Source organism: Mycotypha africana (assembly GCF_025528875.1).
Source record: "Mycotypha africana strain NRRL 2978 chromosome Unknown BDF20scaffold_5, whole genome shotgun sequence".
Lineage (NCBI taxonomy): Eukaryota > Fungi > Mucoromycota > Mucoromycetes > Mucorales > Mycotyphaceae > Mycotypha > Mycotypha africana.
This window is the reverse complement of record NW_026515729.1, coordinates 1,607,074-1,627,207: the sequence shown is the minus strand read 5'-3', so window position 1 is coordinate 1,627,207 and position 20,134 is coordinate 1,607,074. Positions and strand designations below refer to the sequence as shown.

The 20,134-nt window shown below is 38.0% G+C and overlaps 11 protein-coding genes across 11 annotated transcripts; 6 read left to right on the top strand and 5 right to left on the bottom strand.

Moving 5' to 3' along the window:
• Positions 1 to 2,795: 2,795 nt before the first annotated feature.
• BDF20DRAFT_819422 (uncharacterized protein) lies at positions 2,796 to 3,029 on the bottom strand (the record flags this gene model as incomplete). Its single annotated transcript, XM_053077457.1, has 2 exons — positions 2,796 to 2,918; positions 2,994 to 3,029. The coding sequence occupies 2 exons, from the start codon at positions 3,027 to 3,029 to the stop codon at positions 2,796 to 2,798; spliced, it is 159 nt and encodes a 52-aa protein (XP_052936580.1).
• Positions 3,030 to 3,486: 457 nt separating this feature from the next.
• On the bottom strand, positions 3,487 to 5,252 carry BDF20DRAFT_913174 (excision repair cross-complementing rodent repair deficiency, complementation group 8-like protein; the record flags this gene model as incomplete). The annotated part of the gene is made up of 8 exons (XM_053084036.1): positions 3,487 to 3,534; positions 3,615 to 4,057; positions 4,153 to 4,229; positions 4,316 to 4,451; positions 4,515 to 4,711; positions 4,809 to 4,907; positions 4,994 to 5,036; positions 5,123 to 5,252. 8 exons carry the CDS (start codon positions 5,250 to 5,252, stop codon positions 3,487 to 3,489), a joined length of 1,173 nt encoding a protein of 390 aa, XP_052936579.1.
• Positions 5,253 to 5,373: 121 nt separating this feature from the next.
• On the bottom strand, positions 5,374 to 6,804 carry BDF20DRAFT_913173 (Alpha/Beta hydrolase protein; the record flags this gene model as incomplete). The annotated part of the gene is made up of 5 exons (XM_053084035.1): positions 5,374 to 6,051; positions 6,123 to 6,251; positions 6,314 to 6,331; positions 6,423 to 6,563; positions 6,649 to 6,804. The coding sequence occupies 5 exons, from the start codon at positions 6,802 to 6,804 to the stop codon at positions 5,374 to 5,376; spliced, it is 1,122 nt and encodes a 373-aa protein (XP_052936578.1).
• Positions 6,805 to 6,958: 154 nt separating this feature from the next.
• On the bottom strand, positions 6,959 to 8,986 carry BDF20DRAFT_870732 (cation efflux family-domain-containing protein). The gene is made up of 5 exons (XM_053081069.1): positions 8,262 to 8,986; positions 7,922 to 8,180; positions 7,737 to 7,849; positions 7,364 to 7,668; positions 6,959 to 7,278 (listed from the first exon to the last, which is right to left on the bottom strand). Exons 1-5 carry the CDS (start codon positions 8,824 to 8,826, stop codon positions 7,072 to 7,074), a joined length of 1,449 nt encoding a protein of 482 aa, XP_052936577.1. The 5' UTR covers positions 8,827 to 8,986; the 3' UTR covers positions 6,959 to 7,071.
• A 102-nt stretch (positions 8,987 to 9,088) lies between these two features.
• BDF20DRAFT_835622 (uncharacterized protein) lies at positions 9,089 to 9,968 on the bottom strand (the record flags this gene model as incomplete). Its single annotated transcript, XM_053078859.1, has 3 exons — positions 9,089 to 9,156; positions 9,302 to 9,551; positions 9,732 to 9,968. 3 exons carry the CDS (start codon positions 9,966 to 9,968, stop codon positions 9,089 to 9,091), a joined length of 555 nt encoding a protein of 184 aa, XP_052936576.1.
• Positions 9,937 to 10,128, top strand: BDF20DRAFT_870728 (uncharacterized protein; the record flags this gene model as incomplete). Its single annotated transcript, XM_053081068.1, has 1 exon — positions 9,937 to 10,128. A coding segment is annotated over one exon (156 nt), but the record flags the coding sequence as incomplete, so codon positions are not given.
• On the top strand, positions 10,115 to 10,484 carry BDF20DRAFT_870725 (uncharacterized protein; the record flags this gene model as incomplete). The annotated part of the gene is made up of 2 exons (XM_053081067.1): positions 10,115 to 10,195; positions 10,268 to 10,484. Coding segments are annotated over exons 1-2 (174 nt in total), but the record flags the coding sequence as incomplete, so codon positions are not given.
• A 166-nt stretch (positions 10,485 to 10,650) lies between these two features.
• Positions 10,651 to 11,623, top strand: BDF20DRAFT_819134 (uncharacterized protein; the record flags this gene model as incomplete). Its single annotated transcript, XM_053077433.1, has 2 exons — positions 10,651 to 11,100; positions 11,168 to 11,623. Coding segments are annotated over 2 exons (906 nt in total), but the record flags the coding sequence as incomplete, so codon positions are not given.
• BDF20DRAFT_870711 (uncharacterized protein) lies at positions 11,597 to 12,184 on the top strand (the record flags this gene model as incomplete). The annotated part of the gene is made up of 1 exon (XM_053081066.1): positions 11,597 to 12,184. A coding segment is annotated over exon 1 (349 nt), but the record flags the coding sequence as incomplete, so codon positions are not given.
• Positions 12,185 to 12,433: 249 nt separating this feature from the next.
• BDF20DRAFT_870706 (uncharacterized protein) lies at positions 12,434 to 12,741 on the top strand (the record flags this gene model as incomplete). The annotated part of the gene is made up of 1 exon (XM_053081065.1): positions 12,434 to 12,741. A coding segment is annotated over exon 1 (226 nt), but the record flags the coding sequence as incomplete, so codon positions are not given.
• Positions 12,742 to 14,854: 2,113 nt separating this feature from the next.
• Positions 14,855 to 19,356, top strand: BDF20DRAFT_820289 (uncharacterized protein; the record flags this gene model as incomplete). The annotated part of the gene is made up of 5 exons (XM_053077528.1): positions 14,855 to 15,758; positions 15,855 to 16,770; positions 16,879 to 18,107; positions 18,182 to 19,034; positions 19,110 to 19,356. 5 exons carry the CDS (start codon positions 14,855 to 14,857, stop codon positions 19,354 to 19,356), a joined length of 4,149 nt encoding a protein of 1,382 aa, XP_052936570.1.
• Between the last annotated feature and the right edge of the window lie 778 nt (positions 19,357 to 20,134).

Sequence of the window (20,134 nt, the reverse complement as noted above, 5' to 3'; positions counted from 1 at the left end):
AGGTAATCACAATTTCAACGGGCAGACAGCTCTTTTCATAATGACCGAAGTTAACAGTATTTCAAGGATACAAGTAATACAATATTCCCTGGTGTATAACCTCTGGAAGCGAGTGTGACTTTTGTCAAATGGTACATAATTGATAATGTTGCTTTATGGGTTATTTTACAAATTGATGACACAGTTGCTACACATAGCTACTAGTGATAACTCTGCTTATACTGGAATGAACATCTTTTGGCAAGGGAAGAGCCCCCTATGATAAGGGTTTTAAATTTGATTTCAATTTTATTCACTAGCGTCGACAAATATATCAACGTGGTATCGTTCTATAATATTGTGTGTGTCATATTTTGATGCAGTTTCCTGAAACTGAGATACCGAGAAAATATACATTATATATACAACAAGCATGGCATAAGCAATGTGGCCTCACCTTCTTCATCACTAATCTGAAGAATTCTTTTAGAAGAAACCCCCCCCCGGAAAACTGCCATTGCAGTTACTTGAATGATGGCTCAAGTTCCTCTCTGCTTCTACTTATCCTAGGTTTTCCCATGATGGTGCTGAGTGTCACAAGCATCGGTTCGTCAATTTTGTATTACTTAGTGTTTGAATACTTTTATCAAGATTATTTAGCTATAGTGAAGACGACTCTGTCCAATACAAACGGCCCTTCAATGACAGTGGTGAGCTCTCAGAAGACAAATCTGTCTCCCAATGAGACTGAATGACCACATAGACTAGGAAGGCGTCAGTTATTTGAACTGCATCTCCTTCCTCTTAGAAGTAAGCTTTGCTACTGCCAGCTGTGGCCTTAACATTTCTAGCAACGGTTTGCTCTGTCCTGACGGCGCTTATAGTTTGTACGTCAATGGAAATAAATGCATGATCCAATAGATGGTCAGGACTTCATTTCCTACCTTTCCATTTTTTGTTATTCTGTAGCGACCGCCAATCTTTCGAATAATGTGGCCTAGGAAGTAAACTACAGAGATTTTCTTTGGAGCTCTCCTTTCAAGTTGTTGTTGACATGCGTACACATTAGATCCATCCAAATTTAATACCGATCCACTAAGTATGAAAGGGCAATGTGAAAACCAGTTTGCAAGGTAGTATTGTCCGGAGTTACACGGTACGTCCCAGGCTCTTATGCGGATATGTTGTGAAGCCCTTTCACCTTCGGTCATCGGCCTATGGTTTTCAATACGACAACCGTATGCTAAGTTTTTATACTTCCTTAACATCTGTTCCGGTAATTGATTAAAGATAAATGCTGTTAGAATATTAACTGAGGTAGCAATTAATAAAATAGAGAAACTGCTGTTGTAATGAGAAGTTTTTGCATGCGAACATCTCCGTCCGCTTCCCTTTTCGAGTTGTTCCTAACCACGTATCTGTAAGAAGCTCATTTCCCATTCATCTTTGCTCTTATATCACAAGACATACCGCTGCACACAACAAATGACTTTATGCGAACTATTCTGCTTCGACCCGCTTAGGATAGAAAAGAAAAATTCAGCTACATCATGTGCCTAAGCCCTAATTTTTGCAATTTTCAACACTGATGAGCTAAACGAAACAGCCCTAATCTATTGATATGTTTTTCAATAATTCCTGGAGATATTGTGCAACTTTCTTGAAACAACTGAATTTAATCGTATATCATACTATTGAATCAGCAAATGAATAACGATGTCAATAACAAAGAGGCGTGGATAAGTAGATACATCTTCATCAGCAGTTGTGTTAGCATTGTATACTGATAAGAGCTTTGAAGATAAACAAATATATCAATAATTCTGCTTGGATATGTTTCCTTGGTTTACATAGTGTCAAAGTTGTTGAGGTCTTGTGACACTAGAAAAAAGAAACTTGTTTGTTTTTTCTTGGTGTTTGAACAACATGACAATGATGGAATTGTGATCAGGTCCACAAAAAATCTATTCTGTCATCCAAGATAAAGCCTACTAGCAAATGGGACGTTTTCGCAACCTTAAAATTAAGAAACTGAATGTTTCGCCACTCACTTTCAGAATTACCACTCAACTCTTTGCCGGTCGAATGATAAAAAGATTACAAGCTTTGATAGAGCGGTGTAAGAGTCTACCAGTAGTTCAACTCTCTTTACCATGGAAAGCAGGTACATTGATGAAACACAACTTTCAGTGCAGCCATGTGCATACAGGAGGAAATGACTTTATGTTATATGGTATTGAATAAAATGAACGAGCAAGCACAAACAGCAGAGTGTTAAATCTAAAGTGACGTATAATAGGAATAGTGATGATATTAAATAGATAGAAGAATAGAATAATATAGGATAAGATAAAATTTAAGAATGTTACTACATGATTATGTTTCGAGATGATTTTAACAAAAAAAAAAAGCTATAGGCTCGCCAGCTTTTTCTTTTTCGCAGCTGAGGAAGCGTGTTTGGCGTTGTGTTTTTTATTTTTTTCTTTTTTTTTCCTTTTTTCGCCGTGGTCACTGTTGTTTGCAAACATCAAATTAAGAGCACCGTAGCTAATACCTTACTTGCTGTTCTTTCATTTCTGGCTTTTGTCGTGTTGTGTCGTTCTTTTGATCGCCTTCTTGAAGAGGATTGACACTGTGCTTATTGTAGAATTGAGGTATTGATAATGTTGGCCATCTGCTGCTTTTGCTATTATAATTATCATTGTCAATATTCGGTTGGATCATATCGGAATGGCGCTGGAAGATCAAGTATTGAAGATACTATTAATACGATTTTTGACTTTGTGGCTAAGTGTTGTTAAAATATAATCAGTGGATTATACCTTTTCTTCAAGGTGTGTTTCATTGTTAGGAGAGATATGAATATAATGTGTTCCTTGTCCTTTAGGAACACGTTGAGCGACACCATTCGAGTCTAAAGTAACTTCGTAGACGGTTTCCTGTAAATTATAGTTGATATACAATTGTTAGCTATCAAAAAATTTGCTAGTTTGCTAAATGAAGTATATTATTACCTTTTCAAAAAAGGAGTGAGACATGCAACAACCCATTTTTTACTCGTTGGTCAAATAGATAACTGTTAAAAATCAGAATACTGAACAGAAGATGTGAGGTGGATGAAAAAAGAAAGATAAATGTAAGAAAGGATGTTGTAACAAGCTATATATAGGTCATGCCATTATGCTTTTTTTTTTTTTTTTTTTTTTTTTTTTTTGAAAAGAGCTTTGAAATTGGGCTTTGTCTGCTTTACTGTAAAACTGTTTGTGTTGGTATTACTGTTACACAAAGAGTAAGTTCTTCGGAAAGAAAGGGCGTCGCTTTTTATACGCTTTTGGTAGGCACGAAGACCATATGCTACATCCAGTCTTTCCAACACTTTGCTGAAGAATGGGATTAATAAAGACATAGATGAGGTTGTATGTTTATCAATAGTCGGGTAAAAACTGCCGTCAGGTCGCAGTATACGTAAGTTTTCATAAATGTGTGGTATCTGAATATATGTACAGTTCATGCTTCCGCTTCCTCATCGCTTGCACTCCATGCATCTAAGTCATCCTAAAAACAGTTATATGAATAACAATTAGAAACCTTAAAAAAAGGCTACGTTTTTTATTATAAGAATGACTATACTTTACTTCCTCGAATTCGTCCAATATTTTCGTGCCCTCTAACGATGGCTCCCAGATTAAAATGTCATTGGCGTTGGAACCACTATAGATTTCTTGAAATGCATGCCTAGTAGCTACCGATGTTACTCTGCCATAAGCACCCTTCAACCTTCTTACCAACTGGCCATCTAATAGTTTGTATAGAAGCACTTGTCGATCATCACTTGGTATATACAACAGCGGAGGCCATACGTCCTGATCTGATATAGCCGCAGTTAAGTAAAAGTAATAACGATTGCGGAATGCTGTCCCGTAATTGACAAAAGTGTTATGCCCTGTAGCTGTGTCCCATAATCGGATCTTTTCATCTAACCCAAGTGACACCAGAAATTGGCCATCTTTTGTCATCACTAAGCCGTTGACTCCTCTGCCATGTGCGAAATTGGTATCAGATAAAGGGTCTCGATCCACTGCAATGGATTATTTAGCGAGATAATTTGAGTAGGGGCTCCTTGAAAATATTATATTTTATTTGTTGAATATCAAGTTGATGTATCCATCTTACCTGCATTGTCCTGATCGAGTGACATTAAACACGATGCTGCTCTTCGGATATCCCAAACACGAATTGTTCGATCATCTCTATTTGCCATAATTGCAAACCAAAAAAATATAACAATATGAATACATCAGCTATACTAAGTTATCAAAAAGTAGGACCAACTCACCCTCCAGAATATAGAATAAATTCTTGCGTCGTGGACCATGTACAGGATAACACAGAGCCAGAATGACCGGTTAAGGTATGCGTAAAGGCGCCATTATTTAAGTCGCACAACCTGACCCTCGGTTCAGCTGCCGCACCTTTATAAATTGAAAGTGAATAACATATTCTGCAGTTGTACGGTACTGACAATTAGACTTTACTAGCTACCAAACAATGCGAAGCTATAGGTGATATTGCCTGACAATTAACTCTTGATTCCAAAGCAAACTCATATTCAGGCTTCATTGTATTGGTATCCCAAACTTTTATGGTTGTATCGTGGCTAGATGTGATGAAGATTCCTGTATCAAAAGGATACCATGACACTGAGGTAACAGCATATTTATGTCGATCCCCTCTAATGAAAAAAAATGCATAGTTTTTGCCTGAACTGTCAATACGAGAAGGGGAAGAGTATATATCACATTTCATTTGAGTATTGTTGACATATGTACCGTTCGCAACTTCCAATGGGTTCATTTCGTTTATTTTCACGGTTTTGAAAGTCGAGATCAAAGACATGGACTTTGCCATCGCCACCGCCTGTCAGAAGACTTACATATGTCACAATCAAAGCACAAAAACGACCGGTAAGTCACTTTACATATGTCGATCATTCATTTTCATTCTAGGTGCTTACTATTTCTGCTCAGTACAATCAACTTGAAGTGCACTGACACCACCTGTTATTCACAATTACAACGATACGTCAATTGTTAGCATCTCTGGCCATGTCATTCAATACCAAAGTTCAATCTCAACTAGTCACCTCTTTGAAAAAGTGCCAACTCTTTTGTTTTACTTAATTCCAGGTTATATGCGCGTTTCGTGATTTCTGCTCGTTTCAGCTGTAAGGGTGCTATAAGTCCATATTCTCTCTTTTTCAAAAAACTATACATATGCAAATAATTGAAGAAAAGACTCAGAACTCTGTAGATCAGAGCGTAGCTAAATTAAAAAGTTTATTACTTTTTTTTTTTTCATGCAAAAATTCCCCGGCCAATAGACTAATGTTACTTTTTAATCGTCTTTGTCCAAATAAACTTCTTTCACTGTAAAGTTATGTGTTTGCCCTTTCTCATCAGCAAGGCCTGACACTAATTGGTAAGATTGATTATTCTCTTTATCTTCACCCACTATTTGCCCATCAACATAACCTGCTTCTACAGTTGCTTCATCTTCTGTTTCTTTAGGCTCAACTTGTTGAGTTGTGGGATAGCCTGTACCGGAGCGTTCTCCTAGCTCTTCCTTCAATATATGTGTTGACAAATAATTCTGTATAGCTGTAAAATACCCAGGTTGCATACAGGTATTATTGTGCATCCCGTTAGGAAATGATGCCCAAACTTTGCCTGCACGTGTCTCGCTCAATTCTTTCAACCTCAACATATGGCTAGGCGGCACCAGTTCATCTTTAGCGCCTGCTAAGAATAAAATCGGCGTATTAACAATGTTCTTGATTGCTTTTTCACTGTACCAATGTTGATGGCATAAAAAGGTGGCATATTTTAGAAATGGCATCACATGGGGTATCACTTTAGGCATACTAAGAAATGTGTTTTCTAGCATTAAACCGCTGAATGAATCTTCATTGCGTGAAACAAGGTCAATAGCTACGGCACCGCCTATAGATTGGCCATAAGCGACTAAAGGGGTGGTTCTTAGAATAGGATGCTCTCTAACATAATCCAACATAGTCTATCAAAATATACATTCCATATAAACAACTTTTGTTTTTTTCTCTCGTATCAAACAAGCTCTTCATCTACCTGTGAGTCGATTTTCAAGCCTTTTTCATTGGGGCTACCGTCACTTTTACCGTAACCTCTGTAAGATAGCATGACTACATTACATTTGTAACGGTTATAAAACTGCTTAGCAATAGGTAAACGATGGCCCTAATTGACACAAGCTGACTTAGTTTGGTTTTTTATGATCATTCTTTCATCGTTTTTGTTACCATATTGCCTGCATTAGCCTATTAGAAGTAGACAAGAAAAAGTACATTCAGCAACCTTTTGATTTATCTACGCCAAGACAGCGGTTTCGCACTATAAAAACCATTTTACATGAAAATAAAGAATGGTCGGTCGTCTCTTTGCCTCATCCTCATTGGGTTGAAGTATTATATAACTTTTGAGATGAACGCCATCTCTTGTTCTTAATGTCTCTTCAATATAGTTCATGCCATAATCACTTGGTACGGCTACCTTTGTGAATCCGAAAAAAATGATAAGGCATTCAGTATGTGTAAGTAACTCCTTTCTATTGACTGAGATTTTAAAAACAGTTTACTTCTTCCCGAGAGCCTTCTGGATAGTTTGCAGGATAGATAAGTTTACATTGACAAGCATATAACAAAATGACGCCTGCAAATCCGGTGACACCTGTTATCGTCATGATATAGCCTAACCAATTGGGTAGATTAAGCTTGAGATCAGGTTCTGTCATTTTAGTTTGTTGGGCTTTAATTGAGGGTCCCTCAAAAAGAAAGATATAAGAGAATCAAGGCAACAAAAGCAAATCATTTAAAGCAACCAAAAAAAAATAAAATAAAAGAGGCATTTTCCTTATTGGGCTCTTCAGGAGTTCAGTTCTTTTTAAAGCTCAATATGCAATGGGGGAACCCAAAATGAGGATTTCTTGGGATCACTTATTTGTGTACTTCCCTGACTGTTCAGAATTCAGGAGTTTATTCGTGTTCACTATATCTCTGATTTATTGTTTAACGATGCTAACAGTAAGCTCATTTTGACCTTCTTCACTCGTGGTTAGTCCTTCTAATTTTTGATATACAACTTGTAGTATGGATTGTTCGTCTGCTTCTGGTTTGACATGTACTTCTACTGTTCCGACACATTTTCCATAGGTTGTTTGCCAGAAATGAACTCTATTAGCTTGAATGATATTAGGCTCTTGAGATAACTATGGCCAAAAATGAAGATGTAAGCATTCTTTTTTTCTTTTTTTTTTTTTTTTTACTAGTCATTTGGACAGCATCATTTCCTACCTCTCTAAGCCTGTTATCTACTCCACTTTGTACACTTCCAGGGGCTGTTTGTAATAGTACCTTGGCTAAGGCTTTTGCTGTTGGATATCCTAAGTAGAACATAACGACTGATTCCATTAAAGCAACCGACTTATCCATAAGAGGTGTCGCAAAGCCAAACAGATACATAATTAAAATCGTAGCACCACAAGACGCAATAGAAAAGGAATAGGTGTTTGACAATAAAACGTGGATAGGATTGCCTCTAGCGCGATTAATGACATTGTAAGCAAATCCATGAACTGTCATAGGTCTTCGTCGCAGGTCTACAGTCAATAAAAGCTACAATGAGATTGTGTGTGCATCGTTAAAACCGATCAAAGTATGAGCTTACAGCGGACGAAATTTTCGTGGTTTTTTAACGCAATACTCGATAGACAAGTCGCAGCAATACCTGCTCCCATAGCGAAAAACATTTGTGGAGTAAGGCCAGAAGAGGAATGATGTCTAGGTATGAAAGAATTGCTTGCTTTAGAAAGTACACACTAATAATCTCTCTCTATCTTTGCTGTTACTTACTGTTCACCTTCATGCGCTTCACCGGCATGATGATCTTGCAATAAGAAATGCTCTAAGGACTCTTTGGTGTTATGCATTGTAGCGAATAATAAATAGATAGTTGTTCCCAATGCAAAAACAATTTCGTATCGGTGTGCTCCATAAGGTCTCTTTGTGTTGGAGATACCGAAATTTGAATTCGTCCTCAAAATGCTGGACACAAAGCAGTTCAGAACACCCAATGCATCAAAAAACATAAGATAGCCGAACCCAATAAGGGCTGTAAACAAGTAATGTATGTGGATTTTAAGAGGGGTTATCTCGGTTGTTCAAAGTTATCAGAGTTGTAATTTTAACTTACATAAACTTTCTCGACTCATTCCTAAGCAATATAACCAAGCACCAATTGAAAAATGGATTAAGAACCACGTGAATATTGTTTTTTGAACAGGAATCAGGTTTGAGAAGATAGTCGACCAAGACGGTAAGGGCTTTGTAAAAACGGGTGTATACGTATGTTTGTGGTCATGCATTGGGTGAGCATGTTTATGTTCATGGTGATCGTGGCTGTGTTTCTGATGATTGTGGTTATGTTCATGGCCAAGATGGTCATAATGGTTGGCATGGTCATGGTGGCCACGGTGGCCATGGTGGTCATGGTGTTCGTGATGGTCATCGTGGGCATAAGTCTCATCGTGGTGAAGGTGATTGCTGTAGTTAATGTTTTCTTTATTATCTACGTGACCATATGCCGTCGGTTGTTGTTGAGCCAATAAATAGTCTGCATTCAGATTAAGCTTCACTTGTGGTGACGACTGATGTAGATGGGGTATCTTATCCTTATCGTGGGTTCTGTGCGAATACAAAGGTGCTGAGGACTGAATAGTGACGCCTCCTTTCGTCTGACTCTCCGGAATAATGGTCATAAAAGCTGCTTTGTTTTTCACTCTTTACCTTTGTTCTTTTATGAATAAAAGCTATATACTGCGAAATATGCTACACTTTTAAACAAGGAGTATATTAAGAGGAACGTACGTTTTTTCAAGAAAAAGAAAGAAAGCTTAATGAAAAATGAGGAACGAGCTGTCGTACCTTGAAAAGGTACATCTAATCGAGGACAAATGAATCACGGAAAGGAACTACAGCTTTTTTACCATCGGCTATTGAATTACTTTTTTTTACGTTCCTTCAACTTTTAGAATTTAGCAGTGCTGACAAGTAAGCCGCTGATCTTATCTCTGATGTCCCCGTTTTGTCTAATAGAAAGCAATAATAATAGTTAACCTTACTGTAACAACAATCTATCGTTGTCAGTACCCGATGGAATGGTAAGTAAATGAGTCTCGATTTTGTTGTCAAAATTTTGTGCGTTTACAATTGTAAGCTACGATTCGCAAATACCTCTTTTGTAGGTCTGTAACGGCTGCCTGGGTAAGGATGTGAATAAAAGTAAAGACGGCTGATGGATCATTGATATACGGTACCAAAAGCTTGCAACACTTGCGGTATTGTATGGCAATACAATGTGAATGCGACAACGAATATGCTTCGTATTACAGATTCCATATGAAATATCAATGGCCGTCCCGAAATACTTTAAGCAGTCGCCGCAACGAAAATGGCGCTGCAGGTTCTTCAGAACCGACGGCTTCTATGCGTTAGGTAATAAGCGTATTTTACCTTATATTTTAGACGATTTACAATTTTTAATGGACAATATACATTTTAATTTTAGATTTATTAAAAAATATTTTTAGAAAAGTCCATAATATTTTGGATATTTGGATACTCATTATTCAGTGATATTCAAGCAGCATTAAGGATGACATACAATCGAACCCAAGAAATGAGTCTCTATTAGTAAGAAAGTCGCCAATAATGGTCTTATTGACGTTATCTTGCAATAGGCCAAATTACACAAAAAGCTTGACAACTTTTCTATTAAATGACGATGTGTTCCGAGACCAACGATATTCGTCGGTGCCTGAGTTCCAAAAAAGGTCAACTTTGAACTGATTGACATCAAACCAATTGATAGGGCTGAGGGCCATAGTATAACAGATACCATAGCGGAACGGGATGGTTATATTATCTGTTGTCAATGTTTTTGTATGCGTTCATGGGTGACTTTCAAAGATAAGCACTATAAAATATATTGCTCTCTTAGAGTCAAATGTTGTCTCTTTCACTTTTATTTCACGTTTTTAAGATACATACTATGACCCATGTTCAAAACAATAATTTATGAAAAGAAAAAGCAAATTTTTGAAAAGAAAAAATCAAGTGCTGTTAATGGTAACTTGCCTTTTGAAAGCCTATCTACCTAATCATATATATATGTATAGATTAATCATCGTGTACTGTTAGATGTAACGTGTATTGATTGCGGTAAAGGGGGTCACTACACCAAACAATACTTTAAATGTGAATTATATGAGCCGGAAACTGCAGATCAAGGTAAGCACCTCATGTGGCTTTAAAAGTTGGTAAATTCATCATTAGTAAGCGACTTCATTGTACCTATAGTTGGTTCGAAAGGCACAAAACGCAAACAGAACTTTGAAATCAGGAAGGAAAAGAAGAAAGCAAGGAAAGAGAATAATGAAGACCCAGATGAAGACAATGCATGTTGTACCAAATGCAAGCAACCAGGACATAAATCGGTGCGTTCTCCTCTGTGTCCTCAACATGTATTATCAAAGGCAGAGGTCTTTCAACATCATTTGGGAAGTAATTACAAGGCGTTTACAAGAAGGCTGCCTCTTGATAACTGTGTTTTTGGTGACTATCGCAACACATTCAAGTCAAAAGTTGTTGAAGCTTGCTCTATTATCCGCAACTTGATTCTTAGAGCCAAGCTCTTTGTGAATTATTACGTCTTGGAAAATGCCACTCTTGCTGAGCCAAAGTGTATTAAATGTATCTTTACACAAAATTTCTGGTACTCTATGATACAGCTAGTGAATGGACAAAGACCAACAAATAGTAGGCTGATATCACAACAATTACTGAGCTCGTTTGATTCTTTTAAAACGACTTACCCTAAGATTGTCTTCCCTGTCAAGCTCTTTCCTGGACTTAGTCAAGCCATTACAGAAGCATGCACCGAAATTGCTACTTCCTATACGAACAGTATAGTGGAAAATTTTGAGGAGAAACTTCTCTATTTTTTGATATATAAAATACAAACGGCATTTGTGGTAAGTTGCAACTCAATATTACTTGGGGTCTTACATGAATTTTAAAAAAAGCTCTCATCTTGCGTAGTGTATGCCTTGGAAGCTTGTCAAAAAGGTCACAAGTGATTTCTGCTATCAAGAGATATGCCAAGGAAAACCTAAATGGCCAACTGATGACTACCTTACCAAAGATATAAAAGCAAAGATCCAAACCTTCTGTGAACCTTGGAAGAAGAAGCTGGGGAAGAAAGTGAACATGAAGACATTATCCGCTGATCCTGGGTCTTTCGTACTCTTTTTGTTATCTTTGAACGCAGAATTTGAGAGCGAACACGATGATCATAAACCATTTGACGTACGACGACGTCCTCTTCCAAAATTGCTATCCTTACTGCCAAAGGTTTCCGTTCAATGGAGGTTCATTACCTTGAGCGTGAACGCTCTGTCTTCTTTTGTGAAACGTTCTTTACCCCGCAATTACCAAAGCCAATTAGAGCTGTTTTTCCATGTCTTTGATTTCAAGAAACTCCGGTACAAAAGGTAAGCATACAGTTAATACGGTATACAGTCGAGTATAATGTATGAGCTTTAACTTCTTGGGCACTTGTAGTATCTCTGAACTAACACCGAATGGTGATAACAAAGAGCTCTTTGGTAATATTGTCAGAACGGATGGGTTTTCAGTTGATTTTCTTTTTTATAAAAGACAACAATCTGGCCATGGTGCCTTGTTCCAAAAATTTGACCTCACTCTTGATGATTTCTCTCTGGATGAAGTTGACAATACTTATTTACCTATTACCCTGGATCCCGGAAGAAAGTCTGTTTTTACTGCTGCTATTGGCCTTGAATATAACAGACAAGTGCGAAGATGCACTACATCTGAATACTATCATATGACAGGGTCGACCCAATACAGTGCCAAGTTAAACAGAAAGAAGGCTGTCACAGGCATAGATCTCATAGAAAGTCAGATACCCTCGCCAAAAACCTCTCGTTTGGAAATATATGAGCTATACACTGCCTATACACTCAATAACCTGGACGCTCTCTTGGATTTTTATGGACCCGAAACTGCAAAGGACCGGTTTTCATTGTACCAAGGAAGGCAAAGAGCACCCGAAACTATGGCCAACATGTTGACTCATGGAACGGCCAAGTACAATCACAAGAAGAGAAGCAAGGCAAGGAAGAGGAAAAGACAGCGGAAGAAGAAGAAGAAAGGAAAGAATGCCAACCAACAGCAGCCAACAAAGTGAGTTTCAATGGAATTACATGTTCATCGTTTGGCTTATGCACTGATTGATAATTTTTAGAAGTGACAAGAAGTGGAAGGCTGATAAGTACTCAGGATTCCCTAGAAGGGTACCACTGATTGTGTTTGGTGCTGGAATGTTTGGAAAAGATGTAGTCAAATTGAAAGGGCAAAGATGTGGTGTTGTCGGTAAACTCTTTGCAACTCTGAAGAAACGTGAAGCTGAAGGTCAATTGATTGTTGTCACAATCGATGAATTTAAAACCTCTAAAACATGCAGCCTCTGTTTCTATGATGATATGCAAATTGTTGATACTCCTGGATTCAAGGGTACCGGCGTTCTTCACTGCAAGCAATGTCTAAAGCTATGGCAGAGAGACATTAACGCTGCTATTAACATGATGACTATATCTCAAGCAGTTTGGTCCGGAGCTGGAAGACCCGATGTTTTTAAGCCAGCGAAGAAGAAAAAAGTATCGCCGTAATAAACACGGTTTTCCTTCATTTTGAGGATTTAGATCATTACAGGTAAGGAATAGTACGGTAATTTTTTCTTGTTTTTTTTTTTTTGTTTCGCAATACTGACAAGTTTTTGGGATTTGATTCATTGTTTGAACGGTTTATATTTTCGTCTACAACACAATTGCAACTCATCTAAAATAAAAATATTAATCGTCCAAAAAAAAATGTATTTCATCTAAAATATTAGTTAAAATACTGTAAGCGTATTCCAAAGTAATCAGACTGACTCTAAATATATAGGCTATTTTGGGAAACATACAATAAAACGATCTTTGTCAAAAAAAAAAAAAAAAAACCGTTAAATGACGTGCCGTAAAGAATGGAACAATGATGAGCAATCATTGCGCCGAACAAAAATTTTGGAAAGTAATCTTCTAAGGCCATCACTTCCGCATATATTGCTTCTTTCGTCTTTATTCGGTTGTCTGTCAAACATTGAACAGATACAATACACTTTTCCTTTACTTAAAACTATCTCTACATATTCAATATTGAGCGATTGACACGACTTCAAAAAAAAAGAATACTCCTTTTTACTTTCTCCCCTTCTTTCGTATCTACTTGACTGAACTAGCCTTGACCACTGTCTTCTGTCAGAATGTCAACCTTTTCGTATGACTATCTTCCTGATGACATTATAATGAAGTTAAAGGCTCTTCAACTTGAATTAGAAGAAGGCGATATCACTCAAAAAGGATATGATAAGAAAAAAAGAAAATTATTGGCATCATTGTCGAATTCTGAAGAAGACAACAGCAATTTCAGTGAACGAAATGTTATCGATGGAGAGAGCGATCGGCTGACTGAGGTTTTATCAACGACAGAAACAGATATTAATGCGACAAATGACGATATTACAATAGATCTAGCGAATGAACCTAGTGCAGCTGATGTTACTGATTTTTTGGACTTTCTACCATCGCCTTCTCATTCGCCAAAGGAATCGCACAGAGAAGCTGGTGCAAATTTAATGGAACAAAGCCATTTTAATATGCAACAGCAACAGAAGGGAACAGAGGGTTATGCTTACTATATGAGTGATAATCATATGCACCAGCAACAGCAACAACATTCTCCTTCTTTCATGAATCGTCAAATACAACCACTTCCGCAACAGCTCCCTTCTCCTCGACCTATTTTGCCTGAGAATTTCCCTCCTGTCTCGATGTACAGCAACAGTAGGCAAATTGTTGATCCTTTGATGGGTCCATCACGATCAGCATTTGTGGGAGGGAATATGTATCCAATTTACCCGCAACCTCAGCCTCGTTCAATTTCTGCGTACAATAGGCCCCCACTTTATTCTCAAAATAATAATGCTCCTTTGAGCCCAGTTTATCGACCACAGCCTACCTCGTCTGTTTATGGATTCCGGCCAGCTCCGCTTACGTTTCCTGGTGGATCAAATTTCATGAGCAACCTACCTCCACCGCCAACACCCACACGTATGATTCCACCATTTGCTCAGCATCATAGAACACCGTCTTTTGAATCGAAACATGAGCACTCACCGATGAATAATACTATGTATCCATCTTTTATGTATCATCAGCAACAGTCAGATATGATCGCTGATACAGAGTCTATGACTGACTGGGGTAACATCTTAAGAAATTATTCAAACTGAGGACACATTAGAGAATATTAATCTGTATTGATCTTACTATAGAAACTTCTTCTGTTTCAGCGGCAGCTATGAAACAGCAAAGCAGCAATAACAGCAGAGAGCCATCTATTACTTCCACACCGGGCAGGATACGACAATCCACAATGTCGCATCAACCCAGTTTTTCCAATTTTGATCCGTATATGACATCAGCAGCAGGTCGAGGTAAAAGTGTGCGACGTTCCCGGCAAATGAGCAGTAATATACGTAGTCGATATCGCGAAAATTACATGGCTACATCATTCAAGGCAGTAGAGCCCGCACCACGCCCTCGGCTTATTTTCAGTGACCCCGTCGATCAAATGTTGCTTGCTGAATTAGCCGGACAGCAAATGTCACCAGTGCCAGGTCGACCTATTCCCTTCAAGCTTCTAGATGCAGATAAAAAGGTGTCATTGACGGATGATTTTTCTAATCTGGCCGAGATTCTACGGTATAGAGCAACCATGAGCTCGGCGCAATTTAGAGAAGCTTTTATACTGGTCGATGAGAAGGGCAAAGAGTCAATGAACGTGAATTGGGAAAAAATCAATGCAAAAGCTGAGAAGATTGCCCGTACCATCAAACAACGAGGGGTCAAATGCGGAGAGCGTGTTGCGCTCATCTATCGCAAATCCGATATCCTTGAATTCATTCCAGCATTATTTGGTTGTTTTTTTGCTGGTGTCACTGCTGTTCCAGTGAATACTACCGACGATCTTTCTGAACTGACCTTCATACTGAATTTGACCAGTATCTATCTAATTTTGACTACGGAGTATAATCATAAAGCATTCATCAAAGAGATGCAAGCCAAGTCCACAGAATTGCCACCCAATATCACTTGGGTTACAACCAACAATCTGGGTCTTTGGTATCCTTCAAAAAAAGAGAAACGTTATCCTCCTGTACCAAAATTGCCTGAGACGGCATATATTGAATTCGTAAAATCCAGCTGTGGCGAATTGAAAGGTGTAACTGTGACACATAAATCATTAATGGAACAGTGCGCTGCTTTTCATGCAAGCACCATGGAGGCGGAAGTTACAGTAAAAGATGAAGAAAACATCGAAGTCAACCCTAAAAGAAGTGCAAAAGGGCCCGAAACCGTAGTAACCTATTTTGAACCTAGACAACAAGTCGGACTGATTCTCTCTGTGCTATATGCCGTTTATGCCGCTAATATCACGATATTTGCTGGCGGGTTTATTATAGATACTCCAGCTGTTTGGATTTATGTATTATCAAAGTATAAAGGTAAATTTCGACAGTTCATCGCCTTTACAGTTTTCGTAAAAATTGTATGTACTGGGTATTTGGTTTACTTATCTTTTCCAATTACGTTCCTAATAGCTACGATGGCTCTAGCAGATTATACATCGCTGATAAACATTACAAAGTATTTCACTCATCACACCAAAGAAGTAAAATCATTCAGTAAAAAAGTTACACCTGATCTTTCATCATTACGCCATCTGATTACTGATACTCATACAATCCATTGTGAAACGAACCAATACATTGCTGATAAACTATTACGACCACTAGGAAATTCAGTTTACCCTATTAACGTCGTTCACCCTATTCTTTCCTTGCCCGAATATGGCGGCAAGATAATTAGTATGCGCGACCATTTAGGCCCAGCCTTTACTGAAGAACATATTCTAACAGAAGAAACGATGATACTCGAGGACGGTCAGCAAGTAACTCGACCTGTCATGAAAACAAAAAAGGTTTTGTCTTCCAGTCAATCGGGAGAAATTTTCTCTTGTGTGCTAGATGCTCAAGCTTTAAAGCAGGACAAAATTACAGTTTTGGCAGCCGGACCCAATATAAAAGTGAGTGAACATGCAACTGATGCCGGCACAGTATGCAAGGGATCTTTCGGTTTTTGTATGCCCAACTCCACCGTTGCCATTGTGGATCCTGAAACTACCACACTGTGTCCTCCTAACAAAGTGGGTGAAGTATGGGTAGATTCATCATCTATTGGCGGTGGATTTTGGGGATTATCAATGCATACTGAAGCTATCTTTCACGCTAAACCAATTGTTGTATCTCCCGATACAATGCAGCCGGAATTGTGTGAAGGCTCCTATTTAAGAACTGGTTTGAACGGGGCAATTATTAGTGGTCGACTGTTTATTCTGGGACCTTATGAAGAGCGTATTCGTCAACAACGACTAGGAGCAGAGTTTGGTGTAGAGGATGTTTTTTATGTTAGTGATCTGGTAAAAACAATTACGAATCGTACGCATATTGAGCATTGGTAAGACTCGCAGTGAAAATGAGTATCTATTGAAAAAAAAAAAAAAAAAAAAAAAAAAAAAAAAAGGCTCGTACTCACGCACTTCAATTACTTGGATTTTTTTTGTAGCACTGTCTTTGACATTTTATTGAAGGAACAGCATTTGCCAGTGATCGTATGTGAAGCAGAAGTGAAAAGTCGCTCTGAATTGGCCAGCATTGCCACACAGATAGATGAAGCACTCATTGAAATTCACGGGTTACGACCCTACATCATATCCTTTGTGAAGCCTAACGGTTTAGCACGTCATTTAATTCATGGGCGTCGCTTTATTCATCCAATCATGACCAAATCATACTTCCTACGAGGCTATCTCACCATGACGCACGTAAAAATGGATGTTGATCGTACTATTTTCAATCTAGCAGAGAATTTGGACACATCTGGCAAGAATTTCTGGACGCTTACGCAAGCTTATGAGACGGCTATTAGAACAGGGATAATTCTCCCTTACCCTCAGCAGCAACATACTAGCATGGAAAAAGTGAGCATTGTCAAAGATGAACGTAGTGGATTCGAGCTTTCTGCTTTCACAAATATCATCGACATCTTAAATCATCGAGCTACGATGTTTCCTGATAATACAGCTTTTACTGTGGCCACTCAATCTGGTACGAATACTACTAATACGAAACCCTATAGCTGGAAGAAATTGAGCTATAAATCAGCAAATGTTGCAACGTTGTTAGCGAAGAAAGGCCTAAAAGCAGGAATCAAAGTTTTGGTCATGGTCCCTTTCAGCATTGATTACGTTTTTTCGGTTTATGCCTGTTTAGCTATGGGAATTGTTCCTGTTCCTTTGGAACCTATCGACATCGAAGTTCAAAAACAGCATCCTCATCGCATCAAAGAGTTTGCAGAAGCATTTGTTGAGATTACGAAAGACCTTGGTATTACTACTATTCTTGTCAATTCTAACAGCGATAATGTTCTGAAGAATAATATCGTCAAATCGGTTATCCGAGAAGCCAGTATCAAGAATCATTATCATATGCCCGAGTCCGTCAATGTGTCAAAAGCACCCAAGCATCATAAGATGCTTGGCAAAGAGAGCGGTTTTATCATTCGCCCTGAATGGGTTAGACGAGACAGAAAATCGCCCACTCTGATTTTAGTGCAGAACACATCGGATGGTCGTCGTTATTACTCTATGCTGGGCCATGAAACAATTTTGCATCAATGTCGAACACAGATTAAGACGTGCCAAATGCGATATCAACGAAGCATTGTTGTAACTGGTTTGGGGACATATGAAGGCCTTGGCTTTCTTCATGCATTATTCTGTGGTGTTTATGTTGGTATATGTTTGAAATCTCATATAACTTAAAAAAAAAAAAAAACATGACATACTCATTACTTTAACACAATATAGGCTGCAATACGACACTTATACCCTCAGCTGATTTCTATATCAACCCGGCTTTCTTCTTCGAGACATTGCAACGTTTCAAGGCGAAAGATGTTTTTGTTACCAACGCTTTGGTCCAGTTTGCAATGAATCGTATGAAAAACTACGCTGAATACAAACATCTCAACTTAAAAGGCGTCCAAAATATTATGCTTGCTTCTGATGATCGTTCACACCCTCATATGTATCAATATATGGCTAATTTCTTCTATAAGCATAAAGCTGAAAAAGGTACTTTTAGTAGTATCTATAGTCATGCGGCTAACCCAATGATTACAACACGCTCGTATATGGTTATGGAGCCTATTACTATTGCTGTTGACACCTATTGGTTACGCCAAGGTGTTATACACGCTAATTTAAATCCTATAGATAGTAGGGATAGTAGCCGTGTCATTGTTCTCAACGATTCCGGTATTGTCCCTAGCAACACAATGGTAGCAATTGTAAATCCAGTTACTCTTACTCTGTGCCCTAACAATGTCATCGGTGAAATATGGGTATCGTCTGACAGTAATGCAAAAAGTTTTTACACTTACTCTTCAGGTGATACAGAACATGCGCAAGTATTCGAAGCGACAATTGCAGGAAGCGATCCGAATATAAAATATCTTAGAACAGGTGATGTAGGCTTTCTCTGGAATATGCGGCGACGTATAGAGAGCCGAAATACAATGCAGCATTCCATGTTTGAAGACGGTCAATGCTTGTACGTTTTAGGCTCTATGAAGGATATCATAACTCGTAATGGCCTCATCTTCTTCCCTATGGACGTCGAACACTGCATTGAAAGATGCGAAAGCACAATAGCTGGAAGGTAGGCTCACGAAATTGATAGATTGCATTCATAATTTTCAATCTGATATGCTGATTATGCTTTTGTTGTCCTCAGCATCATCATCCAAAACGACAATGAAATTGTTGTCATTGCTTCTGTTAAGCTACCTGAAAATGGACGTGAAACTATTAATGAACATGCTCGTGCTGTAGTTTCCTTGATAGTTAATGCTGTTCTCGACAATCATTCGTTCTTAATCGATACAGTTGTTATTGTGCATCCATCAAATTTTCCTCGGTCAAAGTTTGGAGAAAAATTGAGAGGAAAGGCTCGGTTATCATATTCTAGGAAAAAGCTGTAAGTTACAATTTGTAATCTACATTTATCCAATGATTGATCTAACCTCTTTGCTGTGCTTTAGTGCCGCTGTTTATGTTAAACGCATAACAAACCAGCATGAAAGTTTAAGCTTACCACAATGGACTCAATCACAAATTTCAGTTAATGAACAAGTAAATAATGATACATATTCTGTTCAGTCAGGCTTGCCAACAAGCAGATCACTTACGGAGCTGAGTACTCTTGAAGGACAACCATCCATACAACAACATCAGCTAATACGTCAGGATACAATAAACAGTCGAGTATCAAGCTCAAATAATACAGGCTCGTCCGATGTACATTCTCCTATAAATTAAAAGCATACCGCTAATACTTAACACCTACTTATTACTTCGCAACCCTTCAATCTTTTACACATACTTTTAAAATTAATTCCATTGTCTACGCATGTCTGTAATGATGAAACGTAGACTTTCCTTCCTATAATAATACACACTTGTACCTTTTTCTTGTAAACTAAGCCGACTACTGTACATTAAGCAATAAATCACCTTCAAAAAAAAAATGGCTGCCCTTTTTTTTTTTTTTTTTTTTTTTTTTTTCAATGCTTGATTATTTTATTTAGCTTCATATGCTTCTACTTGATGACGATCAAATGGATTTTAATAACTATAATCTGGTACTGATTAAAGTTACCTATTCACTGCAATGTAAATGATGATATCCTGTCTTGCAGAGCTCATTTTCTTCTTTTTTTTTTTTTTTTTTTAGCAAAACGAAGGGTTAAGCAAGCAATT